We start from the raw sequence: 14,945 nt of genomic DNA on the forward strand, positions 1-14,945 counted from the left end.
TTTGGGGTTTTCCCCCCCTTTTCCCTGTCATGAGTTTGTACTTTTGATGACAAGAGCATCTGAAAGAGTTCATGTATTGGTGTTTTACTGAGATGAGCAGAATGGATTTGTAACTAAGCTTCTTTAATGATGGTGGATGTAATTTTATGCTATAGCAGCCTGTTTCTTTTAAAGTTTTATCACTCACTGGTGTCAGTACCAGCCTTGAGATCACTACAAGCTTTCCTTGCTGTTGTGCACTGCTGGCTGTGCCTCCCAGAAAAAACTCTGGATTGCTGATGGGAGGAGAGCAGCTCCAAAACACCCTTTTCACCCTCTGTGGAAGAGATCCCTCACCCTCCATGTGCAGGGAGCAAAGCAAACACCAGCCTGGCCTGTCCCAGCTGCATCCTCCCCTCTCTGTCCACCAGTGCTGGGGTGGGACTGATGGACCCAGCACCCTCTGGTGATGATTCAGGAGCTGTTCCAAACAGCTCTGCTTTGTTGCACCATGGGTACCATCCAGTATCCTGCTTACAGACATGGCACAGGATCCTGGGAATTGAGCTGTCCTGCAGGGAAGATTTGGCTCCTGGGTTTGCTCCGTCGCCGCTGATCAGCGTTGGACCGTGGGAGTGAGGGCACCGGGTGCCCACAGCTCTGGGAGGATTTGGGATGAGATCCATGGTGCCTTTTACTGCAGAGAGCCACTCTTGTTTTCCACTGGACCTACAAAAAGGCTGTGGGATGTTGGCCTGCCAGTCCAGCCAAAGCCAAGACAAGGAGAGATTTACTTTGAGGCTGAGTCTGGGTCAGTTGGCTTGGGCTGAAGTTCCTGCCTCAGTTGTGAGTGGCAAGTACTTGGCATGTCCTGTGTTTGCAGTGTGTTACTGGGAAATGGGCTCTTCCCCTTTCTTGCATGTTACACAAGCTTTGCTGGTACACTGGCAAAGGGAAATGAAGGAACTGCTCATCTCCAGCAGCTGCCTCACTCAGACATGAGGATGTTGGTTTGCTCAGAGCCTGTCTCTGCAGTGTTAGCAACTTGTTGTAGCCTCTTTGTCTTTTTATATGATCAATTCTTTGTGCTTTTGAGCTGGTGTTCTCTAACACTGCATTGAAGTGATGTGGCATTTAATTTCTGGGGGAAAAGTGGACAGGAGGAGAAGGTGCTTGGTGGAACTCAGCACTGTCTGCATTTTGATATTTGAAGGGAGAGCAGGGCTTTGGCTGATTTTGGCTTGCACAGCTGAAAGCTGCAGGTCCTTGGTAAATCCTCCTAAGTCTTGTGTGAACTTGCATGTACCTGCCTGAGACTAAACCCAAGAGCAGCCCCATTTTTTGAGATCAGATTGGGTATTTAAAACATAGTTCTTGGAGGCAGTACATTTGGGGGCAGCACTTCTCCCTTTCAGGGATGTTGTTTGGCTGCAATGAGTTAGTGCAAAGCTGAGCACAACTGCTTGGACTGCAGCAGGAGCACGCTGGTTAAAACCAGGGTGGGTGAAAAGTGAGGATCCTCATTAGCAGCATTTTCCTGGTGCCTGAAGAGCAGTGTTGGGTTTCAGTGCAGTTCCCAGGGCTCCTGTGCTGGAGCACAGTGCTGTCCATAGATCCCTGCTCTCAGGGACTTGTACTGCATTTCCCTCTTTTTTAATAGAACTGCTGTCCATAGATCCCTGCTCCCAGGGATTTCTACTGCATTTCCCCTCTTTTTTAATAGAACTTCATTTTGCTCTCAAGATTATTTTTAATAAAACCAGCTGTCCTCAGTCATGTGAGAAAGCAACATGGAAGTTTGCTGAGCTCAGCCAAACTCTGGTTGTTGTTCTCCAGCTGTGTGGAAGGAAGCAGGTTCTTCTAAGAGCTCTTTTCCCTGCTTTGAATCCAGCCTAAGGAAGGATTTCTTTCCCTTAAGGCAGGGAAATAGCACCAAGTGAGGATGACTTTCTGTGACTTCTCTGCCTGCAGCCTGGCAGGGGGGAGCAGGGCAGCACTGACACAGCTCATCATGCTTTTCTCAGCTGTTGTCTGCAGTGGGAATATCTTCCAGCACATCATCACTGAAAATCATGCAATCAGTAAGGTTGGGAAAGACCTTTAAGATTATCAAGTCAAATCCATCAAGATTTCAAAGCCCTACTGATCTGAGTGTTGAAACAGCCCCTAGGGACCCATGGTTTGAGTTTTTTAATGGGATTTTCCCAGTGGGAAGTTGGGGGTTGCTCATTCTCTTTAAGGGATTTATCATTCCCCCAGACTTCTGCTTTGGAGCTGTGTTGAGTCAGTGCAGAGGAGGGAAGAGCAGCCAGATATCAATACACAGATGTCTCAATGCACAGCTGCACATCCTGGTGTTTCCTGAGGGCTCATGAGCAGCAAATCCAGCTTGGTACCACTGGCTCAGTGGTGAGGACACTGCTGGGACTCAGGGCAATGGTCTGGAGGGCTGACCCTCCTCAGGACAGACATCTTCTGCAATTCCTTGAAGTCTCTAGACCCAAGGATGACCCATCTTTGTTATTTTTTTCCTCTCAGTGAAAGCTTCTTCTAATGATTTGGGTCTTTTCACAAAGCACAATTAACTCCTGGATCCCCTGGAGCCCTTTTCTCTGCCTGACCATGAAGGGAAAACTGCCCCAGCTTCCTGCTTTGCAACAGCAGCTCTAATCCACCCCCTGCCCAGTGAAACTTCCCTTAAATAACCTTATCACTATTTTTTTTTTTCTGTAGCTGTTGCCTCTTTGAGGGCAAAAATAGGGAGGGAGCCAGGGTGGCTGTGCTCAGCACTTCTGACCCTTCAGTATTTTTGGGGAGTGTTTATTTTGCTGAACTCTGGAAGTGCCAACTTGTTCCTGTGGCTAAGATCCCCCCCCCATCACTTAAATATCTGCATTTTAAATCCTGTAAGCAAGTTTGGTTTAGAAAAGCTGATGTTCCAGCTACAGAAAAGGGCTTTTCAGTGGGAATATTGGGATTTTTAGATATATCTTGTAGTTATCCTTGGAATCAACATCTCCCAGCTCCTCTCTCCAGCCTGGGTTAAATATCCCACAAGTGCAGGATGTGCCATGGGCAGAAATACAAGCAATATGTGGGAAATAGTTTTTAAACCTTGGGATGCTTATTTCCTAAGGCTCAACTCTTACAATGTTTGAGAAGAAGGGGAAAATCTTTCTGGGGGAAGAAAAAGATGCTGGAATTTCTTTCCCATTTTTACCACTCTGTCTCCCATAATCTGGTGGTTCTCTTCCAGGGACTGGATTCAGGCTGGGTCCTCATGAGGTTTTGTTTCTAAAGAGAAAACTCTTCTGGGGAGATTGAAAGAATTGAATTGGATTGTGATGTTAAGTATTTTGTGGTTGGTTCTGCAGTGATGAGTAGCTTTGACCAACACTTTGTTTGAGGTAAATTTTCTTGAGGACAAAATTAGTAATTTATGAGACTCTTAAAGAATATTTCATCTTTCATTCAAGCAAAGTAATTTGTTAATTTGAGGTGAAAGATGGGTGCTTGTCCTGCCATCTGGAGGGTGAACTGGGGTAAAAAGAGCTGAACTGGGGGAAGTTCTGAGGCAGGCTGAGCAAAAGCAGGGCAGTTTTGTGGGGAGGAGGGAAGGGTTTGGATGATGGGGGGCTGGCAGCATGCTCCCTCTCCTTGCCCAGACTTCCCAGAGCAAGGGCTGTGAGCAGTGACAGCAGGGACCCAAAACCACTGCAGGGGATGGGAAGGAGAGGGGAGGGAAGATGAAAGGAGCAGGGTGGTGCAGGGGGAGATGCTGAGCTGTGCCCTTCACAGGCACCCCCCACACTGTCGTGTTTCTGCTGTCAGAGGCTGTTGAGGGATCATTCAGCATCTGCTCCTGCTTTTCATGGCCTGGGCTGTGCTGCTGGAGCCACCTTAAGCTGTATGAGGAGCCTCATCCCTGCCCAAGTGTGCTTCAAACCTGGGTTTCCTGGTCATTCCTTTTGTAAGTGATACAGGGGAAATGAAATGGCCCAAAGGAAAGCTGTTGGCTCTCTGTGTGAGAGGAGCTGGGTACCTACCAGCACTGCCTGCCCTGGAGAGCCTTAGGGATGGCAGATGTGGGCTCAGGGTGGTGGCACGTCTGCTGCACATCAGGGAAATGAGCCAGAACACACATCATGTATTGTTTACCATGGAATCCCAGAGGTTTGGGTTGGAAGGAGCCCTAAACCCATTTCTTTCCATGCCCTCACTGAGCAGGGACACCTTCCAGCATCCCAGGTTGCTCCAAACCCTGTCTAGGCTGGCCTTGGACACTTCCAGGGATGGGACAGCCGCAGGCATTGGAGCCAACCAGAAAGAAAATGAAGTTTTTTATTCCTTCTGAAAGAGCTGTCAGCTCTGGGGAGCTGGTGGATGCTCTCAGGTGTGAATGCCAGGGCTGGGGTCTCAGTGCCTGGTGGAGATAACACAGGATTTGCTGGGACAAACAACTTGGTGGCTGCTCCAGCTGCTGAGAGTCCACTGGCATTGCCCCGTGGGGGCCACACGTGTGGCCTTTCCCAGACCTGTCAGGCTGTGCCACGTTTGCTTTTGCTTGCCTTTATAAAGAGAAGGTGCAGGAGCTTCCTCTGCTCCCTCCCAGACTCTGCCCCCAGCACAGCCTTCACTATGGATGGCTTGAATGTCTCCATTGCTTTTTTCTTCCTGGTTGTTGGGCTGTGCCAGCTGCTCAGGTGGCTTTCCAAGAGGCTCCTGTCCCCAGGAGCACACAGCTGCCTTGCCAGGGAATTTGCTGGCTCATTCCAGTGGTGCACGAGCTGCCTGGAGCTGAGGATGCTGATGGAGATTGGCCCCTGGGGTGGTGGCTTTGGCCTGGACGTGCTGCTGACCCTGCTCTTCCTCCTCTCCGCTGCCCACGGCGCCTCTTCCGACGGAGCCTCCGCCAACCCCACGGTGTCCCTGCAGGAGTTCCTGCTGCTGCACTCCAGCCTGGCAGCCACAGTGGCCGAGCTGCTGGGCCAGGCTGTGGGTGCAGGGACAGGCTGGGCTGTCACCCGGCTCTACTGGTCCTGGGAGCTGACACAGCTCCACTTCATCCAGAACCTGATCGCGCCCGAGTGCAGCTCCCCCATCCGCACCTCCCTGCCCCACGCTGCCTTTGTGGAGGGCTCCTGCTCCTTCCTCTTCCACCTTGTGCTCCTCAAGGTGAGGCAGAGCCACCCCCTGTGCCGGGTCCCTGCGCTGGCAGTGACTGTCACCTTCCTGACCTACGCAGGTGAGCAGTGCTGGAGTTCCTTTGTTGAGTCATTTGGGAAAATACCTCATCTGGGGTGGGGGGGAACAGCCCCCTGCTTTTAATTTTCCAGGGCTGGAGAGGTAGGGATTAACCAGCTAACAACTGGGAAGGTGTTTGTTTGCTGTTATTTTGGGGAATGTTCATTTTGGGATGAAGATGGCAGTTTGGGATATCTGGGCTGCCGGTGAATGCTGGCTCACAGCCACAGCTCAAGACTGGGATCACTTCCCTGAACATCCCCTCCAGTCCTGCACTGAGCTTTCCTGCTCCCCACAAAGCTCAGGGTGACAAGGGTGGGGTCTCCCCAGTCCAAGGAGGGAGGCAGGAAGGGCCACAGCCCTGTGCCAATGTTCCAGAGGATTCTGTGGGACTCTTGGCCCTGTTTCTCTTCCCACACAGCTGGACCATTCACGGGGGCTTTCTTCAACCCTGCCCTGGCCACAGCCACCACCTTCCAGTGCTCGGGGAGCAGCTTCTGGGACTACATCCAGGTGTACTGGCTGGGGCCCCTCGCAGGTGAGATCTTCCCAGGGGCCAGGAGCTGCCATGGGGGCAAGGCAGGAGTGCTCAGTGTAACATGGACTGTTCTGGCAAAGGGCTGAGCTTGGGGCTGCCAGTGGCAAGTGTTATTTTTCATCCTGCCTTCTCTTTTCTGGGCTCATCTCTTTGCCATTCATTTTTTTAAAAATCAAACTTCTGCACGGTGAGAGGGCAGAAATCTCTCTGAAGCCAGAGCATGGGGGAGGTTTAGTGAAGGTGTTTTAGCTATGCTGAGAGGTTGTCCTCAGCTCCAGGGTGGTCATGGGGAGCTGGATGTGTGCTGAGAGTGCAGACAAATCCCTGACTGGAGGGTGGAACCAGGTGGGGATTGAGCTCTGCTCCCAGATAACAGGGATGGGACATGAGGAAACGGCCTCAAGCGGCCTCAGGGGAAGTTTAGGTTGGATATTGGGAAAATCTTTTCCCTGAAGGGTGGTCAGGCACTGGCACACTCAGCTGAAGGAGTGGTGGGGACACCAGCCCTGCAGGGATTTAAAAGCCCTGTGGATGTGGCACTCAGGTCATGATCAGTGGTGACCTTGGCAGCACTGAGGGAGTGGTTGGACTTTTCAGAGGACTTTTCCAACCTTAATGATTCTCTGCCAGAAAACCCTGGGTCAAAACAGGCATTGTTTATTATGTCAAGGCCACAGTGGTAAATTCTCCTTACAGCAGTGCAGAAAGGCTCCCTGAGCTCTCAGTGGGGACTTCAGCAGTGCTGTGCTGCCTTTTGGTCGTCGTGAAGGTTGTGACAAGGATCCAAAACCGCTGCTGAGCTGTGGGGAGGGTGGAGATGCTCGACACAGTGCTCAGAAGGGATCTGTGCTCTCATTCCAGGGATGCTCGCTGCCCTCCTGCTGTTCCAGGGCAACATCCCACGGCTCTTCCAGAAAAACCTCCTCTACAGCCAGAGGAGCAAATACAAGGTGCCCAAGGCAAAGGTGACAGCACAGCTGGAGGGTGACAAACCACAGAAGAAGAGGAAAGGGGGGAAGAGCAACTCAGAGCCCCATGCCTGAAGCCAGGAGTCCCTTTTCCTGGGAAATGGTTTCCAGTGTGGAGGGTTTTGCTGTGCTCCTTCAGTCCCTAAAGCATCACAAAGGAATCCTTGCAGGATCCTGAGCCCCTGAGCTCCTTTGGGAACTGCTTTGAAAGCCTCCCTGGAGAGCCTGAAATGTTTGAAGCCCACACTGCTGCCTCAGAGAGAAAACACTGGACGTTTTTGTATAAATTGCTGGTTGTCTTATACTGCCAGGAATCTTAGGGAAAGTTGGGACCATTCCATGGGCAGGCTTGAGCAACTCAGGGTCATCGCATCATGCAATAACCCCACTGGGTCTCTTGCAGCCATAAAAACAAAGTGTAAGCCAGTAACTGCCTTGGACACTTGGGATGGGGAGGAAACAGGCTTTGATCTTTCAAGTTATCAATGGATATTGGTTAAAAATTGGTGGTTTTGAGTTAGACTTGACCTGAAGTCCTTGCATTGCACAGGCTGAACCTGGCAAGTCTTGGAGAGGAATTAAAAATGCTCCAAGGCAAGAGAGTTCACTGGCCATGGGAGACCCTGCTCCTCTGGGGATGTGCTAAGCCTGGGTGTTGGTGCTGTAAAACATCAACAAATGGTGCACAAGGGCTCTGTGGTTAGAAAAAGAAAAAAAGAGACCCAGGCAGCTGCTGTGGTTGAGCAAGTGCATCCCTGGGCTCTGCTCCGTGTCTATGTGAAATACTCCTAACTATAAAATTACAATTTGTGGAAAAAATAATAAAAATAAATGCTGTGGTTGGCATTGGGGTGAGTGATGTCATTCCCGGGAGACATCCCTGAAAATGGGAGTCACTGTGATGGCCAAACCACCTCTGCCCTGCCTGCTGCCTGCTCTGGAAAGGGGGGAGTGTGGGGAAACCCTGCTGGGAAATGGGGATCCCCCTGAGCTGTGCTGGGGCCAGGGCACCCCCTGGGAGCTGCACCCTGGGAACAGCACAGGGAGACTGTGGTGCTCTGGCTCTTCCAGTATCTCTGCTCTGGATCAGGGCTCCTGACAGGAATGAGCTGCTCCTATTTCCTGAGGTGCAAACAGGGAGTAAGCAAGAGGCACCCAATTAAAACCTGGAGTGGAGGTGTCAGGGGCAGGTTTGGTACCCAGTGCCCAGCCCTGCTGTGTCCATGGGGTGACCACCCAAGGTCCTGCACGGCCTCTGGGCTGCCCATCCCAGTCCCTTTCCTCTGGGATTGCCTCTGGGGGCACCTGCAGCCCCCCAGGAGCCCCAGACCTCTCAAACCATGAGCCCACCCCACATCCCAAATGAGGGAAGGGACCAACACAGCCACACACGGATGTGCCTCAGAGATGAAGCTTTATGGAACACACAGCACCCCAAAACCATGGAGCAAACCCCCAAACGGTGCCCTCTCCTTGTGCCAGGCTGGATGCTTGGCACTGAGAGCACAGTCTGGCTTTTTTCCTGTTTTTTCCCTTTTTTCCTGAGCAGGAAACCTTTGGGTGGAAACTGAAACCTTTGAGGCTCTTCGTGGCTGCCCCAGGGAGAGCCTGGGATGCTCAGATCCCCCTGGGCAATTTTTCAGAACCACTTTTGGTTTGGAAATCGTGCTGAAAAGCCAGAGAGCTGGGGCCTCTGTTTATCCCAGCTGTTTTACTGGCTCTGCTTTTGATTGAAGGAGAAGGGCAGGATGAGAGAAGTCAGGCTGAGTTGCCCTCCATGAGCCACTCCTGTGGGATGTTCCCGTGGCAGCTCTGAGCAGGGGGCTGGGATGTCTGGCTGCAGAGAGGCTCATGAGATGTCTCCCTGTCACACAGGGGTGGAACTTGAGTCTGACACTGCACAGTAGGATGCTGATCCTATAAATGCAGCATCCAAAGGCAACCTGTGATCAGAGTCAACAAAAAAATAATGCTGAGGTTTCCTTTTTCCTTTTTTTTCCCTCCACTTTTCAGGATATATGAGGATATTTGGAGTGTGCTTCTGGGGAGGTCATCTGCTGGGCAGACTGCTGTAATTAAAGGGGGTATAAGGAGTGACAGTGACTGTTGTTATTTTTAATTAAGAGGCTGTTTTTCCAGCACGGTGTTAATGGAGCAGGGGAGAGGTGCAGCTGCACAGACAGCCAGACTGGTTCCCAAGCTGTAAATCAAACTCCAAACTGATTTACAGCTCGGCCCTGCTCTGTTGCAGTCTCTGGTGTGGGGCTGAGGATTTGGACTGCACTCCTGGATGCTGGAGCTGCTGCCTGGGGAGATTTCCCTCTGGAAAAGTCCTGTGGAACCCCTGGGTAACCCCGGCAGGGCTGAGCCCCGCTGTCCCCAGCAAGGGCGGCTGGACAAGGATGCCCTGGCTCAGTTCTGCTGCCGGGGGGTCTCGGGGTGCTCCGGGGGGAACTGCTTCTTGTAGAGCAGGCTGCTGTACTGCAGCTCCGGCGTCACCAGCCGCCGGCACGTCCTCTCCAGCTCCCCATCCAAGCCCTGCTTGAGGTTGTAGCCCAGGATCCTGGCCCCGCCGTGCTGCAGCGGGCGCAGGGAGGAGTCCTTGATGTCCTTGGGCCCCACGCTGCCCGTGCCCTGCAGGCAGCCCCGCGCCAGCTCCGCCCGCCGCGCCCGCAGCGCCCGCAGCTCCCGCCGCAGCCGCGCCCCGCCGATGTCCCGCTCCAGCCGCTCCCAGAAGGTCCTGTTGAAGTGCCGGTAGATCTCCCAGTCCAGCCTGTTCCACGCCTTCAGCCGCTCCACGGCGGCCTCCGGCAGGGAGGATTTGGTGCTGCTGTCCCTGGAGTTGAGCGGGAAGGACACGACGCTGTCCAGGTCCCAGCACAGCATCTCCTTCAGCAGCACCATGGACTCGTCGAAGTACTCGGAGATGAGCAGAAAATCGAAGGACGCCTCGATGGCGTTCAGCATGAGCTGCACCCGCTCGGGGGACACGTCTCCGTCGGGGTTGAAGCCGAAGTCGAAGGTCATGAGGTTCCTGGCGTAGTGGCGGTCCCCGCGGGAGGGGTCGTAGTAGCGGTAGGGCTGGCGCAGGAACTCCTCCAGGCTGCGCACACGAGAGAAGGCTGACGCGCCCTTGTAGTACACGAAGGAGGACTCCATCAGCTGCACAGGGTTCCTCAGGATGGAGAAGTACACGGCAGAGCTGGGCACCACCTTCTGCACCTGCAGAGGAGAAAAAGGAGGGGTAGGAGGAAGGGACTCGCTCGCCCACGGTGCTGGTGAGCAGAGGCACCTGCTGGGGATGGAGAGGATTTCAGGGTGCAGCTCATCAAAGGAGCTCCAGAAGAGTCACACAGGGAGAGCGCTGAGCGAGGCTCCCCACAATGAGCTGCCACAGCTGCGTGGCCGGGCTGGGATGGAGATACTGCCTGTCCCCTTCCCTTTCCCCATGTCTGTCTGTCCCCAGGTGGCACCCAGAGGAGGACCTGACCTGATGAGCTGATGCACTCTGGATGTTCTCCTCTTGCAGCTGGTCCCCTCTGGGCCTGTCCAGGGAGCAGGACATGTCCCAGGCCCACGAGACAAGAAAGAGACGAGAGCTGCTGGCTGCTACAGATGCTGTCTCCACTTTGCCATGGCTCATAGCACAGAGCTTCACCAAACCTGCCCACAGAAGCTCCCAGGAGATGCCAACAACATGCCAGGTACCCGTGGGCAATCCTGGCTCTCTTTAGATCATCCCTGCAGAGTTCATGTGCTTGACAGGTGTGGGAAGACAGGTTGAAAGGATAGTGTAGAAGGCAATCCCTCCTGATGGATTACAGCTCTACTGACTGCTGAGGAGTGGAAACATCTGTGCCTGCCCAATGAGGATGGGGTTATAAAAGAGTGGGCTAGTGGGCTATGAGTTACAGCTGTAGTTTGAGTTGGTATGTGAGATCTAGAGTCTGCTGCAGATTTGGCTGTGCTGTGAGGAGGTAAGTGATAGGTGGTTGTGCAAGGACAGACAAGGTAAGCAGATGTGTGAGGAGCAGACAGGGTTAAGTGGCTGGGTTAGGGACAGGTTGGGGTTAGCCGGTCATGCAGAAGGAAGAAGGGAACTTGCAGAGAGGAGGGGTCGGTGCTGTGTGGAGCTGCCTGTGAGGGAAGGAGTCAGAGTTGTCAGACACAAGTCCACTGAAAAAAAGGCATGAGAAGCTTTCTAATAAACGGCTGGTGCTGATGCCAGTCCCGTCCATCCCAACACAACTACAGCAGGCAGGTACCCTCCTTGAGCCCCAGGAGCCCTCTCCCCCGCCTGCCCCTCTCCCCCGGAGCCCTGCCGTACCTCGGGCTGCAGGAAGCGCATGTGGTGGCAGAGGATGTTGAAGCGCCGGGGGCTGTGCGGGGAGAAGCCCTGCACGAACCTGGCCAGGAAGTGGTAGGGGTAGGAGAGCTGGAAGCCCCCGCCCCGGGGGAAGGCGAAGGTGAGGTTGTGATTCTCCCCAAAGCGGAACAGGATGTTCATGACGGTGCTGCTGGCGCTCTTGTGGACTTTCAGGAAAACAATGTCAGTCTTGGGCTTGCACGTCTTCCCTTGAGAGGTGACCCCTCTGGCCTGCTGACCTTCTCCGGGTGTTACCTCCTTGGCCTTAAAGGCTGCTGTCCAGTTTGGGAAAAGCCCTGTCTCCAGGTGTGTTCTGTAAGAATCCTCTGCCTGCAGAGGTTGAGCTGAGTTTGGGATGGGCTGTGCAAATGAGCTGCCCCACTCAGGACGGGCAGAACTCACAGCTAGAGGCTGAGTCTGGCTCTGCCCCTCCACCTGCACCATTCCAGGTGGGGACATTCCCCTCTGCTCCTCTGTGCTCGGCCTGTTTGCCAGGCTGAACTTGCTGGTGACAGCTTCTGCCAAAACTGTGGCAATCCTCCTGGGAAGTCTTGGAGAAGGACTTTCCCTGGCTGCTTCTCCCAGGCCAGGCAGCTGAGGTTTCAGCTCAGTGGGTGACAGATGGGCTTTCACCTTCTCACTGCTCTCCTCAGGCTGCACCCCGCGCTCCCCTTGGCTGCTTCCCAGAGGGGTCTCTTGTCTGACGTACAGATCCATCCTGGAAACATCCTCAGGTGAAGCAGGGGCTGGCTCAGCTTCTCTCCAGCCCTGGGGGGACTCATCCTCCCACAGCAGCTCGGGGCTGTGCAGGGCAGAGCCCAGCCCCTGGCCCGTGCTCTGCTGCAGCCCACGCTCCAGCTCACACTGGCAGCTCCTGTGGTGGGGAGGACACAATGCTCAGCTGTGGGGGGAGCCACCAGGGCAGCTCCTCTGAACCCCCTGACCCCCCAAAGTCACCCTAAAACTCTTTTTTTGAGGTGGGTGGCACTGCTGCTGGGGCTTCACTGCTGCCCTGAGGGGTGGAGGCAGTGCAAGAACTTGGGCTTGATCATCTTGGGGGTCCTTTACAGCCCCGGTGATCCTATGGAGAAGGACAGTGATGGGGCAGACTCTCTGTCTTTCTGGAGCATGAAGGGGCAGAGCAAGAGGAGGTAAGGAGAGAGAAGAGCTGGTGGGCTGGAGAAGCTGGAGGAATGATTGCAGATAACCCCAGACTGGGAGAACTGGGCTCCAGGGCTGTAGAGTTTTGTGGGGAGTTAGGACAAAGCCCAAAGCAGCCTTGTCTGAGCTTGGGGTGGGCTCAGCTCTGGTCAGGGCATAGGGGTGAGATGTGGGACCCCCAAATCTCTCACCTGGATTTTCCTCCCTGTCTAAGGAAAACCCTGCTGGGTGGTTCTCAGGAGGGTGGCTCTGAGCCCACCTCAGTGGCCAGAGAAAGGCTGAAGAACCAGGTGCAGGTTTATAAATCTGCTCAGGACCTACCTAGGAGGCTGCAGCTTCTCCACAACCTGCAGTGTGATCAGGAGGAGTATGAGGAGGCTGAAGGAGATCCAGAGCCGACCTGGCTGGCACCTGTAGATTGCACTCAGCTTTCTGCAAGGAAACAGAAATTTGAGACCATGCATGGGGAGAAAAAGCCAAGCCTGGTGATGTGTGTGAGGCAGGCGGGAAAAGTGCCCTGAGGCTCTTTTATTTTTTATCTTTATTTAAGGCAAGGTCAGGTTTTCAGGGGCGGAAATGATGCAGAGGCAGCGATAACCGAGGAACCTCCGAGGCTGTGCCCCAGCAGTGCAGCCTCGTGGAAACTTCCAGATGGGCCACAGAGATTGTGCTGAAAAGCAAACAGTGATAACCAGGGAGTCCCTTGGCTGCTCAGGGACACCTTTCTGGAGCAGCCTGAGCTCCCCCCAGGCAGCAGGAACACGGCACTACCTGTGTGTTCCCTGCCCAGGAAGGATCAGGATCCCGTCTTTATTAGCATGGACAATAAAACTCTTTTTTCCCTGCCCTCCCTGCAGTGCCTGGATTTTAATCTGGTTTTAGCCATGTCTACAACAGCAGTGATTTCAGGCCGTCAGAACTGTGCTGTCAGGATTTTGGTGCTGTTTGGTGATGTTAAGGCCATGGAATTGCTGCCACAGGGCTCCTTCTGTTTGTAGGGCTTGCTGCAAACCCTGGTGGAGCTTGATTTTAACTTTAATATTCAGTGGAATGGTGGAGGGGCTGAATTTCCTGGGAATAAGGATTTGCTTGTATTTTATATTTTCACAAAGGGTTGTCCAGTCCCAGCAGATGTGCCACTTGGAGTCATGGGTGAGTGGTGGCCTTGGCAGCGTTGGGGGAAGATTTGCCTCGATGATCTTGGAGGACTTTTGCAACCTGAATGATTCCTTTATTCTGCTGGCTTCTCCCCATTGTTGCATAACAGGAGATGATTGTACTGAGGATCTGGTTGAACCCTCCAGGGCTGGGCTGTGCTGTGGGGGAAGCCCCAGGTGGCTGGGATCTAAATGGGAGGAATTAATGAAAGCAGAAATTTGGGCAGAGCCTGCTTGGAAGCTGCATTCCAACAGCCAGCCTGGGATCATTGCCATTCCTGGCTTCCTGCAGTGGTCAGCTTTGGACCATGGCAGTGGGACTGGGACTGCACATTCTGCTTGTCCAGGGGTTCTCCATCTCCATGGAGCTTTATCCCGCTGTGACACAGGGGAGCAGGACTGGCTTGGTGAGGCAGCAGTGACACAAACGTGGGCTGTCCAAAGGGGTCATTGGTACAGAGCAGGGATTTGGGTTTGCTGTTGAGAAACTGGGCTTGTTCCAGGAAAATCAGCAACTTGAAATGATTAAGTAGAAGTTTGATAATGACAGCACTGCTTGCTGTCACTCATGGACACAGATTCTGCCCTGCTCCCAGCAATGTCCTTCACTGAGCTGAAACTCTCAGGAGGATTGCCAGGAGGGGAATTTGAATCCTAGCAGGATTTTAGTGTCTGAAGTACTCAGGGCTGGAAAGGCTGGCAGGTCTTAGGCCCTAGCTGAGGATTCAGGAGGTGTTATAACTGCACAGAATTACTGCCCATCAGCATCACAGCATCCCCAATCCCCAGGGCAGCCTGGAGGTGTCCATGCTCTGCCAAGCTTGGATGAGACAGGAGATGGCAAATGCACGTGTGGGTCACTGCCTGGCTGTGCCACTAGCACAGGGAGACCCTGGTGAGGTCAGAGATAAACAGATGTGACAAATAACAGAGCAGAAAAATGCCAAATGCTTAAACAGAGCTAAAAATGCCAAGGGGTGTTAAAGAGGGAGCATTGAAGCAGAGACCTGAGGCTGCCCCAGAGTTGGTGTGAGGAAAGGTTTGTTGAAATAACCATAGAGGGAGGAGGCAGTGAGGGAGGAGCTGCTCCAGAATGAAGTGATTCCTCTGGATCTGGCTGGAGACTCCATCCAGCTCTCCCACCCCTCCAGGCAAGGCTCATCATCATTTTGTCTGGCTGCCCATGGTAAGACAAGCAGCAAGGATGGAATGAAGAGCTGCACCACAGTGATGCTCAGTGATGCACACAAACTCTTGGGGGGATCTGCAGGAGCACAGTAATGGAGAATGATGGAGCACTTCCCCCTCTGCCACTCCCATGGCTGCATTTGGTGCAGGTGTAATTCTGGGCTTGCTTCCACAGAGGTCCTAAACTTCCAGCCTGTGAGAATCTGTGAAAGATCCAGGCCCTGTGGCTGTTGTGTTGGTGGAACACCCAGCTGAGAGCACACAACACGTGTTGGGCTGGCCAGGCTGGCACAAAGCCAGAGCCTTTCCTTCCCTCCTCCAGGCTGGCTCTCATGGGAGATATG

At 53.5% G+C, this 14,945-nt stretch overlaps 2 protein-coding genes across 2 annotated transcripts; one reads left to right on the top strand and one right to left on the bottom strand.

The window, feature by feature from the left end:
• Nucleotides 1–4,617: 4,617 nt before the first annotated feature.
• On the top strand, nt 4,618–6,804 carry LOC117001034 (aquaporin-12-like). The gene is made up of 3 exons (XM_033069191.1): nt 4,618–5,224; nt 5,645–5,761; nt 6,623–6,804. Exons 1-3 carry the CDS (start codon nt 4,618–4,620, stop codon nt 6,802–6,804), a joined length of 906 nt encoding a protein of 301 aa, XP_032925082.1.
• Nucleotides 6,805–9,141: 2,337 nt separating this feature from the next.
• Nucleotides 9,142–11,812, bottom strand: LOC117001033 (galactose-3-O-sulfotransferase 2-like). Its single transcript, XM_033069190.2, has 2 exons — nt 11,057–11,812; nt 9,142–9,951 (listed from the first exon to the last, which is right to left on the bottom strand). The coding sequence occupies exons 1-2, from the start codon at nt 11,810–11,812 to the stop codon at nt 9,142–9,144; spliced, it is 1,566 nt and encodes a 521-aa protein (XP_032925081.2).
• Between the last annotated feature and the right edge of the window lie 3,133 nt (nt 11,813–14,945).

Source organism: Catharus ustulatus, chromosome 10 (genome assembly GCF_009819885.2).
Source record: "Catharus ustulatus isolate bCatUst1 chromosome 10, bCatUst1.pri.v2, whole genome shotgun sequence".
Classification (NCBI taxonomy): Eukaryota; Metazoa; Chordata; class Aves; order Passeriformes; family Turdidae; genus Catharus; species Catharus ustulatus.